Consider the following 18095-nt stretch of genomic DNA (forward strand, 5'->3'; position numbering starts at 1 on the left):
TCCTTTTTTCAGCCAGGAACCATAAACTGCTGAAATACAAGTCTTTTAAACACAGCCACAACCAGAGGCTTAAGCCTGTTTAACATATGAACCCGAGACAATGTTAGGAGATTTCAGTCTCGGAAAATGTGTGTGTGGCCTTTCAGACCAGTAAGCAATGGGAGAACGCCGGGTGAGAAGCGTCCTCATGTGAAACAGCTTTGCCATCAGCTTTTGGTGTTGTGGGGTCTTTCCACCAAAATGTATACTCGTTTAATTATTTGAGTTGGAAATGGGTTTCTTGGGTGGGCACCAGAATGCAGTCCTTTTGAATTATTTGAATTTGTATTCTGTTTGGGGCCTGACAAAATGAATGAAAATCATTTGGTGCAGCTTCTTAAGAAACATGTAATAGCATATAATCATGCTCAAATGAAAATATTGAAAATGAAAATTTTTGTTTTATTCTGGACTGTACAGAAAACATTTTATCATTTTTTTTTTTTTTTTTTTTTTTTTAAATGAAAAACATGTACTGTATGTCTTTAGCCATTGCGCTGGAATATTGAACCTGTTTTCTCTCCTTCCTCCCCTTGTTGTGTTTTTGTTTGTTTTTTTTGTCCCCCCCCCAAGTGACAAGATCACATCTGACCTGGTGTCCAAAATTGAGGACAAGAACTGGAAGATCAGAAAGGAGGGCCTGGATGAGGCTGCAGCAATAATCTCAGAGGCAAAGTTCATCACAGCCAACATTGGAGAGCTGCCTCTCACCCTGAAAGGAAGACTCAATGATTCCAACAAAATCTTGGTTAGTAAGAAAATAGGCCTTGCCATATAAAACTGTTTGTGATACCTCTAAAGCCTGTCACTGCACTTTAAATGCCAAGCCTATATGGAGAAGTTTAAACTAATATTTGTGGTTGTGCAGGTCCAGCAGACCCTGACAATCCTGCAGCAGCTGGCTACAGCTATGGGACCTGGGCTCAAGCAGCATGTTAAAGTCCTGGGATTTCCTGTTATCACTGTATTGGGAGACAGCAAGGTACATATACTCAATAGCACTCGACTGTGTTTTCCTCATTTAACAAAAGGATTATTTATTCTTTTGAACATGTGCACTTTTATATTAAGAGTAAAAGAAATCTGAATGCATTACAAGATGGAAAAGGTTGCTCTGGGAACAATGTCACGTATTTACTGTACATTGAATTCTGTCTCGTTCTCTTCAGCTTAATGTCAGGACAGCTGCCATGACCACTCTGCAGGCATGGGTGGAGCAGACTGGGATGAAGGAATGGCTGGAGGGAGAAGACCTGTCAGAAGAGCTAAAGCGAGAGAATCCCTTTTTACGACAGGAGGTCAGCCTCTTTGCTCTCATACAGAGCATCCAGAAAGTATTTACATTCTGTTATGTAACAGCCTCATTCCAACCAAAATGGATCAAATTTATTATTTTCTTCAGAATTCTACAAACCATACCCCAATGTAAAAGAAGTTTGAAAATCTTTGCCAATTTATTAAAAATAAACAACAAAAATCACATATACATAAGTATCTGTGGCCTTTGCCATGACACTCTGGTGCATCCTGTTTCTACTGATCATCCTTGAGATGTTTCTACAACTTGATTGGAGTCCAACTGTGGGAAATTCAAACTGCAAACTAGAGAGAAAGGCCTTAGAACACCAAGAACCCGATGGTCACTCTGAAAGAGCTCCAATTTTTCTCTGTGGAGAAAGACGAACAACTATCTTACTCCTCAGTAAAAGGTACATGACAACCCACCTAAAGGACTCTTAGACCATGAGCAACACAGTTTGCTGGTTTCCGGAAAACAAAGATTGATCTCTTTAGCCTGAATGCCAAGCGTTATGTCTGGAGGGAACCGGGCACCACTCACCACATGGCCAGTACCATCACTTGAGTAAAACAGGGTGGTTGCGGCATCGTGCTGTGTTTTTCAGTGGCAAGAACTGGGAGACTAGTCAGGCTCAAAGGAAAGATGAATGCAGCAATGTACAGAGACATCGTTGATGAAAACCTGTTCCAGAGTTCTCTGGGCCTTAGACTGGTGCAACAGTTTATTTCTAAGTAGCACAGCTACCCTAAGCACACAGCCAAGTTAACAAAGGAGTTGCTATGGGAAAGATCTATGAATGTCCTTGAGTGATGCAGCCAGAGCCTAGACTTGAAAAGCACATTATTGCTACTTATATCTTTTATACTTTAAAGATTTTTATACTAGGCCTCAGTTTAAAAAAAGTATACATCAATGACCTCATGAACAACAATTAATTAATTAATTGCCTTTTGAAGTTTTTATGGATAACTGGCTTTAAAGTTTGCATAACCAGTATTTAAGGAAGCAACGTTTCGTTTCATTATGGTAGGACTATTTTGCTTGGAAAATCATTGTGGTACCGAAACTTTTACAGTGCATTTTCTATTTGGAAATGCCTTTTCTAGTTAAGAATTTAATACTCTCAATGCAAAACAGACATCTTTTACAATAAAACTCTTTGTCACACAGGTGCTTGGCTGGCTAGCTGAGAAGCTGCCCACCCTGAGGACCGTCCCTGGTGACCTAATGCTGTGTATCCCTCAGCTATATGCCTGTCTAGAGGACAGAAATGGAGATGTGAGGAAGAAAGCTCAGGATGCCCTACCCACCTTCATGATGCATCTTGGTTATGATAAAATGGCCAAAGCTACCGGGAAACTCAAAGTACTGACCACATATATTTTTGACTGACATATGCTTATTATATTTTATTTATTTGTTTTTAGATGCCGTACCTCTGACAGTTCAGTGATTCATAGATGTCTTGTTTCCCTCCAGCCTGCCTCTAAGGATCAAGTGGTAGCCATGTTGGAAAAAGCCAGAACAGTGATGCCAGCTAAACCTGCTGCTCCTGCCAAAGCTGGTGGAGGGAAAGCTTCTGCAGAGTCAAGCAGATCTGCTTCAGGTTTGTATGTCATTACATAAATTACTTGTGGTCTCAACCAAAGGCGTTTAAAGAGAGCTTCTCAGAATCAAACTGTCTGTTATGTTGTGGTAAATTTATGCAGAGTGTTAACTCTGGTTGGATTCTGACAGGTGATGCTTTTGGAGTAACAATCAATTAAAAAAACAAATGTAAACTCTTTATTTTTAGCAGCTTGACTGAGACACTGACTCACTCACAAAACAATATAGTCACCATTGCGATTCTGTTCTGTTCCAATTGCAAATGTTTTGGTATTCACATGTTTTTGTTTGCACTGAACCAACACACAAAAAAAACCAGAAGAAAAGGCAACCTTGAAAAAAATTCACACAGACTGAATAAAATTATTGGCACCTCAAAATTGTAAGACATAATTGCTTTTTAAGCATGTGATGATCCTGTAACTTGTATTTAGACACACTTGTTGTGGCAAGTAACAGGTGTGGGCAATATATTAATCACACTTGCAACCAGTTAAATGGAGAAAAGTTGGCTCAACCTTTTGCTGTGTGCCACATTGAGCATGGAGAAAAGAGAGGAAAATATTGTGGAAAAACGGACAATCTCAGGGCTACAAGTCCACCTCCAGAGATCTTAAAGTTCCTGTGTTCACTATGCGCAACATCATTAAGAGGTTTACAGCCCATGGCACTGTAGCTAACCTCCCTTGACGTGGACGGAAGAGCAAAATTAATGAAAAAACTAAGCTTTGTTTGAATGGTGGAACTCCAATTACCTTCCAAGCAAATTCAAGCTGATCTGCAGACACGGTACAACAGTGTCAGCCCGCACTAGCCATCGCCATCTGAATGAAAAGGGCATAAAAACGTATGTGACAAAACCACAATCCCTCTGGGAGAACATACTGTGGACAGATGAGACAAAAGTAGAGCTTTTTGGTAAAGGACATCACGGCACTGTTTACAGAAAAAGAAATGAGGCATTCAAAGAAAAGAACAGTCGAACAGCAGCACAGAAAACAGCCTCCAAAATGGTTTTCAAAATCAAAAAGGAGTTCATTCAAACTGAATATTACCAATCTAATGAAGGAGGATTTACTGTGGAATTGTTGGATTAGGCTGATTTAGTTTGGGCCCAATAACAGAACGGAGTGGGACTTTATTGATCCATATCTACACCAGGAAAGTTAACTGTATGTTATGCTCATGATACTTCACCAGCTCTGCAGTTGTAGGTACAGAAAGAGGTTAAAGTTGGTAGTGGGTTATTTCTCTTAAAACAAAGCTCAGTGTCAGCGTGTAACTGCTGTACTCTAGAACAGAGCCAAATAGACTAAAGATTAAGAAATCTGCTTATATTACATATGTAGAACGAATGGAAATGCACAATTTAGTAAATATATAATTTCAAATATTTGTATACTCTGGCCCGAACAGTATTCTTACATATGAGCAAATTTAACCCATGCCTGTCTCCTGCAGCCTCCCGGTCTCAGCCAGCTAGTGAGGACATTGACGGTAAACCCGAAGTTAAGAAGGTCAGGGGAGGAGTTGCAGTTAAGAAGGTATGTCTCTTTGTTGTTTGTCAGGGTCCACACAGGGGCTGTAGTGAAGATACTTAATTACTTGTGCAAAAGACAGCAGTTCAAAAAGTATTAGTGAAGTGGTTGGATGTATATATTATATGTATGCCTATCTGTATAGATATATTTCTGTCTGCCTGTCTTATTAGCGGCTCTAAAGAATTGCTCTCAGTTCTGTTTGTGCAAATCACACATGTACATTTGTTTCCTGTTGTCACTGTTCACAACATTTGATTTATATTATTAATTTCTTTATGTAAATACATATGGTTTTTTTTTTTTATTCACTTAGCCTCCCTCCCCTATTGAAGAACCCATCCCTCCCCCTCCCTCCAAGGACAAGGACAGTAATTCTAGTAAAAAGCCCCCCAGCAAAGGAAAGGCTGCTGCTGGCAGTCAACAGGTAGATTTGTGAGAGGTGTCCTCATGATGAAACTCAGTCCAGGTTGTTTTTCACTTCCTCTACATGCTGCTACTTAACAAAGCCAGCTTCAGCAGCCAATGTGGACAGAGTTTCTCACTGGACACTTGACAGCGACCCCCCCCCCCCCTGTCCAGCTTTTCTTATCCCCAGTCTGTCTCTGTCTCTCTCTCTCTCTCTCTCTAATCACTAATATTGCCACATAATATACAAATGCATTATCAAATGCACACAACCAGTTAAAAAGTGAAATTGTTTAAGACTTATGTTAGCAGTAAGCTAACTTGCGTTAAATACAAATGTCACATGTATGCGTGCTTACAGAAACCAAGCACAGGGTTTGAGGTCACATGTTCACGAGGGGTTTCTTTTCTCTCCTCCTCTGCATGAATGTGTTTTTCTGTATGTTTATATTTTGGACTAATGTCACACTAGTGTTTTTACACTCTGCTGTGTTAACCTGCATTTAATACTTTTCAGCTTAACAACCCATTGTCTATTTACACACACTGCCTCAAACCACATAAACACCCAGGGGAAATGCAAGATTACACATCATTATAAATGCATATCTACAGACAAAGCGCCTTGTTTTACTTGCTGTGCCTCACGCCTTTGTGCTGCTATAATTCTCAGGGTGCAGCTGGGAAAAAGCCTCCAGCCAAAGGCCTAAAGGATGATGAAGATAGGTCTGGGCCAATCTTCACCCTCATTCCCAATGCCAAGGAACAGAGGATCAAAGAGGAAAAGCAACTTAAGGTACCTCACTGGCTTTTTCTCTATGTATCTATCTCTCTCTATCAGGATCCTCAAGTATTAAGATAAACTTGCAAAAAACAAGGTGTAAAAGTCACACTGCAGCTCTTGTTGGTGTGTCAGATACAGTTTTAATTTAGAGAGAGTTTAACAGATAATTAACTTTTTTTCTTCTGTTTATCTTGGGTGGTTATCACAAGTCATCCTTCAATGTAATTCTGATTACTGGATCACCAGCATCCTTTAGATCCTTTAATTATTATTATTTTTTTTTTTATCTTTTAACCTTAGAATCTATGGATAGGTTACAGTTAAGCTGAACAACTGAAGGAACAGCTGGCACAATTAAAGATGAACTTGACCACTTTGAGTTTACTGAAGCAGTCTGTCACATCATTTTATCCAGAAATGCTGTTTACTGCAGTTTAACTTAAATTTGTTTTTGTGTTCAAGATTTTGAAGTGGAACTTCATCACTCCTCGAGATGAATATGTGGAGCAGCTAAAAACCCAGATGTCTACCTGCTTTGCTAAATGGCTGCAAGATGAGCTCTTTCACTTTGACTTCCAGAGACATGTAAAAGCCTTAGGAGTCATGATTGAGGTAATGGTTAGTTTTATATTGTTGATGGTTTTATGTTGATGTGTTTTGAGGATTTAGTAAATGTTTTTGTATTTGACAGAGGTTGGAGAGTGAGAGTGATGCCACCATCAGCTGTCTGGACCTCATTTTGAAGTGGTTTACCTTACGGTTCTTTGACACCAACACCACGGTCCTCATGAAAGTTCTGGAGTATCTAAAGCTGTTGTTTGCAATGCTGAACAGAGAGAACTACCACCTTACTGAGTATGAGGCCAATTCCTTTGTTCCCTACCTCATACTCAAGGTGAGCACATCATCCTCAGCATATGAACACAAGCTACTGTAAAGACCTTTTTTGTTGCTGGTTTGTTTTTTGTTTATATTGTGTTGTTTTTAGCGTGTGTGTGTTGGTGGTGGTTTTGTTGTTGTTGGTGGTTTTAGTCTGAGTTTCTTCTCTCTTCTTTAGGTTGGGGAGTCAAAGGATGTGGTTCGCAAAGATGTGCGGGCCATACTGACCATGCTGTGTAAGGTTTATCCAGCATCCAAGGTCTTCCCTTTCCTCATGGATGGAACTAAGTCAAAGAACTCCAAACAGAGAGCTGGTATAGTTCTACCGACCTGTTGTTCAATTATGCTGTAAGCATCTGCAATGTATAAAAGTATGTTAATTTGTTATGGCTTCCTCTTTGTCCTCAGAATGTCTAGAGGAGTTGGGTTGTTTGATAGAGGGCTATGGGATGAATGTATGTCAGCCAGCTCCAGCTAAGACTCTGAAGGAGATTGCTGTTCACATTGGTGACAGAGACACATCTGTCCGCAATGCTGCCCTGAACACTGTGGTAGCTGTCTACAACGTTTGTGGAGAGCAAGTCTACAAACTAATTGGAAATGTAAGCTAGCAGTCATAGCATTGCTTTTTTTTTTTTTTTTTAAACTACACTTTTACATGAGTCTTTTCCTCTTCATTTTTTTTTTCTAGTTGTCAGAGAAAGACATGAGCATGCTGGAGGAGAGAATTAAACGTTCGGCCAAGAAGACTCCTGCAGCTCCTACGAAACAGACTGCACCAGAGAAGTCTCAGAGAGAGCATCCAGCTAACCCAAATGCCACTTTCCTACGCAAGCCTGTACAGGAAGATCCCAACAAACTCAAGTAGGTCACCTCTGGTTCAGGGTTGTAGGGTGTGTTTTATTTTGACGAAATGAAAACTACTAGGAAGGCCAGTTTCTTACTCGAAATAGATTACTGATTAACAAAATTTCAGGATATGAGCAATATGTGTATCAAAATAATATTTAGCTACATGTAAATACAGATTTCTAACAGTATTTTGTCGCTACCTCAGCTTATTGCTTTTTGATAGCTTTAACTGTGTAAACTGTTTAGCAGCTGGACTTAAGTTACAAGCTAAACACACTAGGTCTGATTTTAGAATCTAACTTGGAATGATATTAATACGCAGATAAACCTTCAACATGTCTAAATCATTTCAGTTTGAAGCAATGAATCTTGTAGTTGGACATGGAAAGGCTGAAAGCATGTTATTCTTACCATTAACCAATCACCTCTGTAATCTCTAAACCACGAAGGACCTCTACATGCTGTGTACTGTTGTGGCTGTAGTTGGATTCATGCCATAAGTCTTAAAGGATATTTGTCTTTTGCTTGCAACTAATCTGTCCTTCCCCTGTTTCTACTGAGTCATTGCATGTTGGATTGCTCCCACAGATACATCTCCCATTTTAATGGAAAACTGGCCCATTAAAGCATTAGTGTGCATTAGACTGCTGCTGCCTGATGGGCCAGCTGCCTGTTTGTCTCTTAAACCTTCATCTCGCTTCTTGTGTGATTTTTCCTCCTTTCTCTGCTCTGCCTTCCTTGCTCTTTGGAGCAGAATAATGTATCGCACGTATAGAATGTGAGTACTTCTTCCTCCTCCTTCTCCCCCTCCCTCTTGTTTGTTTTGTAACTCCTTACCTCATCTATCAATGTGATCTGATAATGTGTCATGAGATGAATGATCATAAAGTTTTGCTGTGACATTTTTTTAGTCATGCTTCTTCACATAGAAAGGAGTAAGAGTCTAATCTTATTCCCTGCTATCATATGGTTGATAAAGCACCTGACTAATGTGTAAAATGTCCTGCTGCCACATTTTACATCATTATCCTTTTGTCTTAAGTGTTTTATTTATGTATTACATACCTTGAAAAAAGACTGTCCCCTGGTTACAAGTGAACACAATCAACACCTTCATACTCTCTCACAAGAGACTTGTTCTTGTCTATGTTACCAAGTTTCAGTATGTACATGTCCTAAGCTCTAAATACTTTTATCTCCTTACTCTTTATCATGTTTTGGTTATCTTATGATCAGATCAGCAGTCTGGTGTGGTTTCTCTCCAACCAAGAAGCTATTCACAAAAAAAGAAATCATTATGTAGCGTGAGGCAGTTTCAAAAGTCTTTAGGCACAAGCCATCACAAGAGGGTTGAGACCAAGGAGCGACCTTTAAAAATCATACAGGGTCACAGGACCAGAAAACAAGCATGTTTTTTTATTTTTATTTATTTACTTATTTTTAAAATCACGAGACAAATTATTTTGACCATGAAAGGGATAGCTAAGATTTAATTTAGGTTTGTGGGATATCCCATTCGTTTTTGCTTAGCCAGGGTTGTGACCCATACACCTTACAGATCAACTGTGATCTTTTACAAAGCCGACATTCGTGTGAATTCACTTGAGGGAATCGCGGTAACCATTTACAACAGTATTGTACCAACAATAATCATCATGAAAAATGGCCAATAGTGTTGTTTATTTAGTTATTTATTTTTTATTTTGGTGGCATAAAAAGGTCAATTGATAGGTCGTGATGCCTATGTCATGTGTCACCCAGGATTAAGGTTAAAAAGGCATTAATTATTCATAATACACATAAGTCTGAACTCTTTGTAATGACCTCGGTTTTTGTTTTTTAATTCTGTTTAATTTAGTATATCATATATAAACTGTGCAGAAGATGAGGGAGTGTACTGTTGGAAAATGTATTTTCATTTTGAAGTCAAAATATTACAAAGTAATTTTACGTTTTATTTACTGTATTCCAAGACACTCTGATCTTTACATTTTCTGGAAGTTTACAGTGGGTCACATATCAAAATTTTAAATAATAATGTGGATGACTTTTGATTTAGGAAAGTGGATAAAATTTTGTTTTGGTGTTTAAACTACTAAAACTGTTTTTTTTCTTTTTTTTTTTTTTTTTTTTTTTTCTTGCCCATCAAAATGTATTGCTGTTGGTAAAAAATAAACAAACCCTTAATTTTTTTTTTTTCTAATATCTGCTCAAAATATTAGTAGCAATAACATCAAAGTCCTTTTAATTCAATGTTTCCAATGTGACATGACCAGGATCTGCTTCAGCTGGAAGCCCCCCAGGGATTAGCTTGTAGGATTTCTTGTTAAGCTTTAGAATTTCTTTTCTCTTTGGTGATGAAGCTGTCTAGGCCCTCAGCCTTTAAAGTCCTAACTCATATTGCTACCTCCATGTAACATTATTTCTGTTTGTAGACCTTATGCTTGTCTAACTGTGCACTGTTTTTAGCCAGCCATGTGATTCATGCCTTGCAGTGTACACTGGACTAACCTTGGTGTCCTGTCTGGTCTCTCCTCATCTCCACCATGTGTTCTGTATCTGTCCAGCCAAGCCCGCCAGAACACTGAGTCCTCCCATCCCTCGATCCCTAAGGAATTCCAGTTAGATTTGGACATGATTGAAATGGATCAGAGCAGAGTGTGTGAACTGCCGGACCTTGTCCAACACAAGCTGGATGAGCTGCTGGAGCCAATCATGATCCCTGAACCAAAGTAAACACATACACGTAGTGGCACACACATTTAGATTATAAAAAAGTCTTAATTCTACTTGTACTTCATTTTTTTTTTTTTTATTTTTTTTTATTCAAAGGATTCGTTCTGTGTCTCCACACTTTGACGATCTCCACAACAGCACCGCCTCTACCATAAATTTTGTCATCTCTCAGGTGGCTAGCGGTGACATTAATACCAGCATACAGGCACTGGCACAGGTATCACTCACACACACCACTTTTGTTGAAGGGTGTGATAATTCTTCCAATGCCCTGTTATAAAAACGTATTTAATTTTTTTTTCTTTTTATCATGCAGATTGATGAGGTGTTGCGGCAGGAGGACAAAGCAGAAGTCATGTCTGGACACATTGATCAGTTTCTCATCGCAACCTTCATGCAACTAAGGCTTATTTACAATACACACATGGCTGATGACCGGCTGGACAAAAAAGACATAATCAAATTGTATAGTTGCATCATAGGAAACATGCTTTCTGTAAGTCACTGCTTAATGCCACTCTGCTACATCTGTAATTTCATTGGTGAGGTTGATATAAGGTATGCACCAGTGTTTTTATGAACCTCCTCATTTCTGTCTGTTAGTTGTTCTCTATGGAGTCCTTAGCCAGAGAGGCATCTATGGGTGTGTTGAAGGACCTGATGCATGGTCTGATAACACTGATGCTTGATGGCAGAGTGGAAGACATAGAAGATGGCCAGCAACTAATCAGATCAGTCAACCTGTTAGTAATCAGAGTCCTGGAGAGATCTGACCAGACCAACATGATCAGGTTTGTATGACTATATTAGCAATAGTTATTTAGTGTAAAAAATTATTCTTAAATGCAGTTGGATATTGGCACTGATCTCCCAATTCAAATTTGATTTACAGTCCAAAATCGATTAGTGTGAGAGGTGTAACACTTATGAGATCCTTTTATCTTTATTTCAGTTTTTCATTTGCTATCTAGTCCTACATCGTTTGTCTTAGAAACTCCGCTCCACTTCCTACATGTAGGTCGCGTTTATGTTTAGGACATGTGGGCTATTACTTTTCTTATTAATGACTTATATACTTTTTCATTTTATTTCACTTTTTGTCAGTTTTTTTTTCACCATGTAAGTCAATGACAGAAACGTGAAATTTCCCCTCAACATGCCTCTATTGATCATCTTGTATCGTCATACTTTGGCGTGGAAACTTCATTTAAATTTTAAACGGGTCTAGAACTTTTTTGTGTTGATTAGCCTCTTTGCATCTTTTATACTTTTGGAATAATCACATTTTTAGTTTTAGGCACATTGTGGAGCTTTTTCAACTTCTCCATTAGTGTGTATTGCCCAATGTTGAAGCAGCTAGAGTGGGTGACATCACATGCACTCCAACTTTTCAGCTTCCACTTTTATCAACTTTTTTCCTACAGTCAACTTTAATCTTACATAAACTATACATTAAAACGTAGGTATTTTTGTGTTCTTTGGTAATTGTAACTCTCATAGTGACAGGACTTGCGTTCTTTCTGTAAATGGCCAGAAGCAGAGAGAGTGCCATCTTAAACTCCCAATGGAGCCCATTATAACAGGTGCAGAAATTCTCCTCAAATCACAAATGGGGGGTGTTTTAAAATCGCCACTATGCCTTTATTTTATGAAGTATTTGTCAAATAAATGACATCACTGTATTAGGTGAACACTTTTGCTGCTCACAGCTTTTTAATATGTTTGATAGGACTAATACTTTTTTTTATATTCAAAATTTTGTGAGGCAAAGTCTCAGCACTTTCACAGCCTGTCTTCTGCATTTGGGAATGACTCAGCAGGCAGGCAGCAGTCATTGTCATGGTAACGGACACAGCTGCATCAGATCGTGCGATCATCCTCAGAGCTGTGTCCACACACTTTACCGGAGTTTTTCTCTCTCGACAGTGGACACACACGAAACACACTTTCAAAATAAAAGTCTTTCATCATTCTTTTTCAAAATTTAGCATTTAAATGCTAAAATAAATTTAGTCCCTTTTCAACCTTTTTTTTGTTTTGCAGTATGAAAATGGTCCCTTCATTTATAATTATTTACTACTTCCTTTTTTTCTTTACACTGTTAATGTCAAATTTTTACTTTGCTTCGTCCTTCCCTTCTTTTCACTTTAAATGTCAACTTTTTACTTATTTAATTCTTCCTTTGTTGCTTTATTTTTTTTCCCGGAGTTTGTTTTATTTCTGGTAATCTGTTTTTGTCATCTTGTTTATTTCTCTTTTTGTAAACATTTATGTCTCTACAGCTTCTTGCATCTTTTCAAAGTCTTCACGTTTGGCTCTGTTTGTGGCTTCGAATGCCTCACATAAAATAAATCTGTTTTGAAGTATGCCCAACTAGTTAAAGCTGAAGTGTAGCTGAAGTCTCTTCATTTATTTGAATGACAAAAAATTGCTCACAAAAGCTGAATATTTTAAAAAGTATAAAAGATACTGGCCTTAACAGTATTATGTTGAATTGTTCAAAGGAGAACTGCAATAAATAACAAAATTAATACATTTTCCGGCCCCAAAATGCGGTGATATGCTTTATTTACACTTTCACAATGTTTAGTCTTCCATGGTCAATATGTTGGTTTTGGACCTTTTTTTTGCTTAGCTATGAAAGTATTTTGTTTTTGTACTACCCTACTAAAGGGGTGTAGTGACCCATTTGACCTGGGTGGGGTCAAATGGGGGGGGGGGGGGGGGTGTGCGTGCTTGTTTCTTATAAATCTGTTTCTTTTCCTGCCCTTTTGCAGTGCTCTGCTGGTTTTGCTTCAGGACAGTTTAGTCACAACAGCTGGACCTCCTATGTTCTCTGAACTAGTCATAAAGGTAAGGAAGATCACAGCCCGGGAGCCTGACCTACAGTGTTATACTAATTCTGACCCTCCTTCAGACTCACTCTACTGTCTTTGTGTGTTTAGTGTCTGTGGAGGATGATCCGCTTTCTCCCAGAGACAATCAACAACATCAACCTGGATCGGATCTTATTAGATGTGCATAACATAATGAAGGTTTTCCCCAAAGAGAAACTCAAGCAACTCAAGAGTGACGTCCCACATCGAACTCTTAAGACACTGTTACACACACTCTGCAAGCTCACCGGGGCCAAGGTAACATTTTATTTAAACCTATACTGTGCAGTTTTCAGTGAAATTTCCAGTATATTTAGCATATTGAGATTGAACGGTAATGTGTTGCCAAACAGATCCTGGAGCACTTATCAATGATCGAGAATCGTAATGAGTCAGAGTTGGAAGCCCACCTGAGACGGGTAATCAAACACTCTGGAAACTTGTCAGGGCTCAAGAGCGACCGAGGCAACGAGAAGACTGGTCTGCGCACGGTGAGCAGCGCATACCAATTAGTCAACAACGCACATAAGTAACCCATAAAAGTTTCACAATTTTGTTTCACAATTGTGATGACATGCTTTAAAAGTAATTTGTTAATTGTTTTGTTCCCAGGAGGATCGAATGTCAAAGGCAAAAGTCAGTGACATTCTATCTGAGATCTTTAAAAAGATTGGCTCAAAGGAGAATACTAAAGAGGTCTGTTCAGCAGCCCCTGATATCAGTTTTAGACTACCTATTTCTTCACCGGTTTAGTGGTTAAAGTTTATTATAACAAAAAGCTTAGAAAACCTGAAGTAATGTGCTGACTCTTATCTCAGGGTTTGACGGAGTTGTACGAGTACAAACAAAAGTACTCAGATGCAGACCTCGAGCCCTTCCTCAAAAACACATCCCAGTTCTTCCAGAGCTACGTGGAGCGAGGCCTTCGCATGATTGAGTCTGAGAGAGAGGGCAAGGCTCGTATTCAAACCTCCGCAGGTATAACTGGAAGCTTTTGCTGCACACTTTGCTCAGTCTAGAGTGCATAGTTAACACAATGTTTGTGTGTGTCTGCAGTAATCCCTCAGCATGGAGCGGACTCCAGTCTGAGTAGCAACGAAGAGCTGAAACCTGCTGTTTACTACGAGAGACTCAAAATCCTGAGACAGAGACAAGGCCTGGAAAACACCTCCAGGGTCAGTTTACTTACACATGCACATGTGTACACACAAGAGTTCAGAGCCTTTAGCAAGAATTCAGAGCGTAAAGTTATGTTTGTGAATGTGAGATAATAAAGTTTTAAAACAAAAGACTAATGTACACAAAGTAAATGATAAAATAATAGAAACGTAAAGCAATAAAAAGCTAATTGGAGCCTTGTTAGGAAAATTAGTTTGGAGATGTGGACTAAAGCTACTTTGACTAATGAAAAACACTCCAACTTTTGAGTTTGCTTCACAGAATGAAAATACACTTATTTGAGCCACGCGTTGCCAAATAGAGCTTTCAGAGGATCTACGTTCAAGATCTGTTGCTTCATTTAAAGCTGAAAAGGGTTATGAAGTGAATTCAAAGACTTTAGGAAAGCACCACACGATAGTTAGGCAAACGATCTACAAATGGAGACGCTTTGGGACTGTAGCTACTCCTACCAAGAAGTAGGTGTCAAAAGACCCCAAGAGCACAACGAACACTCATTACTGAGGTAAAGAAACAACCCCAAGTCACAGCCAAAGTTTCCAAGTCCTCGTGGAACAGAAAAACATTGAAAAAAGAACATTGCTGCATGCCTGACATTTGTTAAACGGCACATTCACTCCACTGTATTGGCAAAATGCTTTGCAGACTTACAAAGATTGATCTAGTTCGAAAGAAGACGCAGTACTACATCTGGCCTAAAGAGGGCACTGCATATCATCATGAAAAGATCATCCCAAAAGTAAAGTATGGAGGAGGAAACATGATTTGGGCCTGCTTTGCTGCATCAGGGCCTGGCCAGCTTGCAGTCATTGAGAGGAAGATGACTTCCCAAGTGTTTCTAAAAGTTCTTCAGGATAATTTGAGAATGTCTGTACATTGACTCAATCACCGGAGCAAGTCCACAACAGAGTGGCTCCAGAAAAAACAGTTATTAACTAAAAAAGGCAATGTCCGTGGAAATTACATAGAAGAGCTGTTAAGCTGCCCGGTAGACACAAACCACGGAGGCAAATCTGAAAACTTTGAAAAGATGCAGAAGACAAAGAGATAAATATGGACAAAAGGAGAAAGAAAGAAGATGACAAAAAGAAGACAAAAGTCCACGAAAAGTTGAATTAATAAGTTAAAAAAAGTAGAAAGAAGCAAAGGAAAAAGTTAGAGTTGTGTAAAGAATGAAAATGGCTTTTAATTTGAAAGTGTCTGTGTGTGCTTCCACTGTTGGAAGACTTCACCACAAACTCATTTCAGCATTTAAATGCCAAAATTTTGAAACGGTATGATGAAAGCAGTTGTATTTTGAAAGTCTGACATTACCGAATTTTTTATCTTGAAGCAGGAGCAATGGTAGCCCTAAAAGTTGACATCAAAATAACCAAAGAAGGGTCTTGTTACCTCTGATATGGAATGGTAGACCTCCTCCTCTCCCTCGTCTTTGTACCCGAGCTTCACTTTAAGACATTATTAGCAAGTCTTTTGGAATATGTCCGTAACACTGTTAAAGTTTGGACCATAATGCTTCGGCCCTAGTCCCAAGTCTTGAGCAAAGCTACTGTATATAGGTGTCCTGTTCTGCTGTATAGGTACTAGAAGCTAACCCATATCTATATCCTATAAAATTTCCAGGGCATTGGAGCGAGCGAGGACGAGGCACAGCAGCGACCTCCGATCTCATCCCTGTTGACCTCTAAGCCATCGGTGGCCTCCTCCACAGACATGCTCCACAGTAAGCTGTCTCAGCTCAAAGAATCCAGAGAGCTTTACCAGCAGGAACACAACGCACACTCGCACTCTCCCACACATGCACACACCCGCTCAGCCTCACCGGCGGCCAACCTGGATGACCTGAAAAAACGTCTGGAGAGGATAAAGAGCAACCGGCAGTGAGGAGCCACCCCAACCCCACCTCATCTCAAGTGCAAAACCGACATCCTCCTCCTCTAAAACTCACTCTGTTTATATTTGAAGATGCTAGATGGAAATAGGAAGTACTAAGGCCTACCCCTCTGATCAACAAATCAGGTAGCACCAGACAAACACAAATTTGATCCTAACTCCAACCACTGTGCCTGTACATTAAAGAAAAATCAAACACACCCTAATCTGATTGTGGTTGACTACATTCAGATTGAACAAATGCTGTGACTGGAATTTTTAACACACACACACACACACACACACACACACACACAACCACCCTTCTCTCTGAGGGCCCCCGACCCTCCATTCTCCCCTCTTATCGTCAACTCGCCTTCCTCCTCTCTGTATTAGCATCATGGCAAAGTATGCTTGTACATATTTTAAGGTTGTAACCCCTTACCCATTATGAAGCTCTTATGTAGTTGCAGGTAAATACAAATGTCTTATCCCTGACAGCATATCTCTGCTGCTGCGTTGGCATGGAGACACCGAAGTCAGACTTAGAGCTGTGTAAATGCAGCGTATGACTGCTCCCTTGTCACTGAAATCTGACAGTGTCATTGTGTCAATTTGTAAATCTCTGTATTTCCCACTGGCTTTCATTGTAGTAATTTTTGATTAATTAAGTTGGTGACTAGTCAAACAAGTTGATGTTTAAATAGCACATAGTGGAAAAACTAAACACTAAACTAAAACTTTTAGAAAATGTCAGATTTCTGTTCATTTTTGGTTGGACACACTTTGCTGTGTCTGTAGGGCTACAAAAAAAGTTCAGCTGCATTTTACACAGAGGCATCAATCCCCTGGTGGGGTTCAGACCAACATGGCTCTAAAAGTCACCACTGTATACTGATGAAGGAAGTTATTTGTCTGTTTAAACCTATGAGAGGGCTATTTAAGTAATCTGTCCACTTTTATTGTTACACTCTAGTAAACACTTTTCAACCTTATTTGAGAAGTTTTTTTGTTTTGTTTTTTAATCTTCCTAGTAATTAAATCCTGAAAACGGCTTGGTACGGGGTTTGAAGCTGCTGATGTTATTCCGGATAACAAGTGAAACTAGCACATTTCAGCCCAATGGCACTGTGAATGTGTCCCCATTCAATAGCAAGCTGAGCGGCTTCATTCAGGAAGTGCATAGCCATGTACAGGTGTTTAGGTTGTGTGTTGGACTGTACTGTGGGTTGACTGTACATACTGTATGTAATGTTCTCCATTAACACCTCCGTTCAGTTATGTATCAGCAGCCATCGAGCAGAATTGTAGATCTAACGTGGCTGTCCATGTAAAGCATTGACCAAACTGAATTTATATGTGTGGCTCTTTATCCAGCTGAAGGAGGTTCACTCTTGTTTGTAGGCTTAAAGAGCATGGCATGAAGTCGGTGTTTTCTTTCATTTCCTCATGTAAATAAAGTTTGCATTAATAAACCGGCTGTTTAAGTAAGTGTGTTTTTTTTCTTTTTGTTTGTTTGCTTTTTTCTTTTTCTTTTTTCCCAGAAGAACATGAAGATGGCCTTGCCGTTCTTCTGTTCTGTAGCTCAATGTTAACGAAAACCATAAATAACATTGTTTTTGTATTTAATTCAAATGTCAAAACTAGTCTTACATTGTTGCGCTCCATTTGTTCTTGTATAATCCATAGTGGAAGATGGCAATAAAGTCTTGATTTGTTTTTGTTTTTTAAACAAACCTATTGAGTATGCTAATTTTCTTTGTCAATTTTACTGTATCACTAAATTGTGTTTCTAAATGTGTAAAAATAAATAAAATAAAACTATAAGCATATCTGTATTTAGTCATCTGGATCAACAGATGATGTTTCACTCAGCATCTGAGTTGATTTGATCTAGCTTAAATGGGAAGTTTGCGATGCAGAACAATTCAGTCTTTATTCTTCAGAACTCCAGAGCATTATTGCATTAAAACAAATTTCTAGAATAGAGGGTGACTAGTTAAGGAGGTAGAGCAGTCCACCAA

The 18095-nt window shown here is 39.1% G+C and overlaps 1 protein-coding gene across 7 annotated transcripts in view; it reads left to right on the plus strand.

Moving 5' to 3' along the window:
* The window catches only part of ckap5 (cytoskeleton associated protein 5), a 30393-nt gene extending 12846 nt beyond the window's left edge, over positions 1–17547 (plus strand). For 2 of the 7 annotated variants that reach the window (XM_067500796.1, XM_067500797.1), the window contains exons 21-44: positions 613–787; positions 908–1021; positions 1209–1337; positions 2510–2704; positions 2819–2945; positions 4409–4491; positions 4802–4912; positions 5567–5689; positions 6140–6289; positions 6369–6572; positions 6735–6870; positions 6965–7158; positions 7248–7420; positions 9904–10140; positions 10241–10361; positions 10461–10640; positions 10748–10935; positions 12922–12997; positions 13090–13278; positions 13374–13511; positions 13633–13716; positions 13839–13998; positions 14077–14195; positions 15823–17547. In XM_067500796.1, coding sequence (XP_067356897.1) covers positions 613–787; positions 908–1021; positions 1209–1337; positions 2510–2704; positions 2819–2945; positions 4409–4491; positions 4802–4912; positions 5567–5689; positions 6140–6289; positions 6369–6572; positions 6735–6870; positions 6965–7158; positions 7248–7420; positions 9904–10140; positions 10241–10361; positions 10461–10640; positions 10748–10935; positions 12922–12997; positions 13090–13278; positions 13374–13511; positions 13633–13716; positions 13839–13998; positions 14077–14195; positions 15823–16083 — 3667 coding nt within the window. In that variant the 3' untranslated portion in view covers positions 16084–17547. Of the gene's footprint in view, positions 1–612; positions 788–907; positions 1022–1208; positions 1338–2509; positions 2705–2818; positions 2946–4408; positions 4492–4801; positions 4913–5566; positions 5690–6139; positions 6290–6368; positions 6573–6734; positions 6871–6964; positions 7159–7247; positions 7421–8159; positions 8187–9903; positions 10141–10240; positions 10362–10460; positions 10641–10747; positions 10936–12921; positions 12998–13089; positions 13279–13373; positions 13512–13632; positions 13717–13838; positions 13999–14076; positions 14196–15822 lie in introns of all 7 variants that reach the window. The other 5 variants (XM_067500798.1, XM_067500799.1, XM_067500800.1 and 2 more) reach the window with 5 other exon arrangements.
* Positions 17548–18095: the final 548 nt, after the last annotated feature.

Source organism: Channa argus, chromosome 4, assembly GCF_033026475.1.
Source record: "Channa argus isolate prfri chromosome 4, Channa argus male v1.0, whole genome shotgun sequence".
Classification (NCBI taxonomy): Eukaryota; Metazoa; Chordata; class Actinopteri; order Anabantiformes; family Channidae; genus Channa; species Channa argus.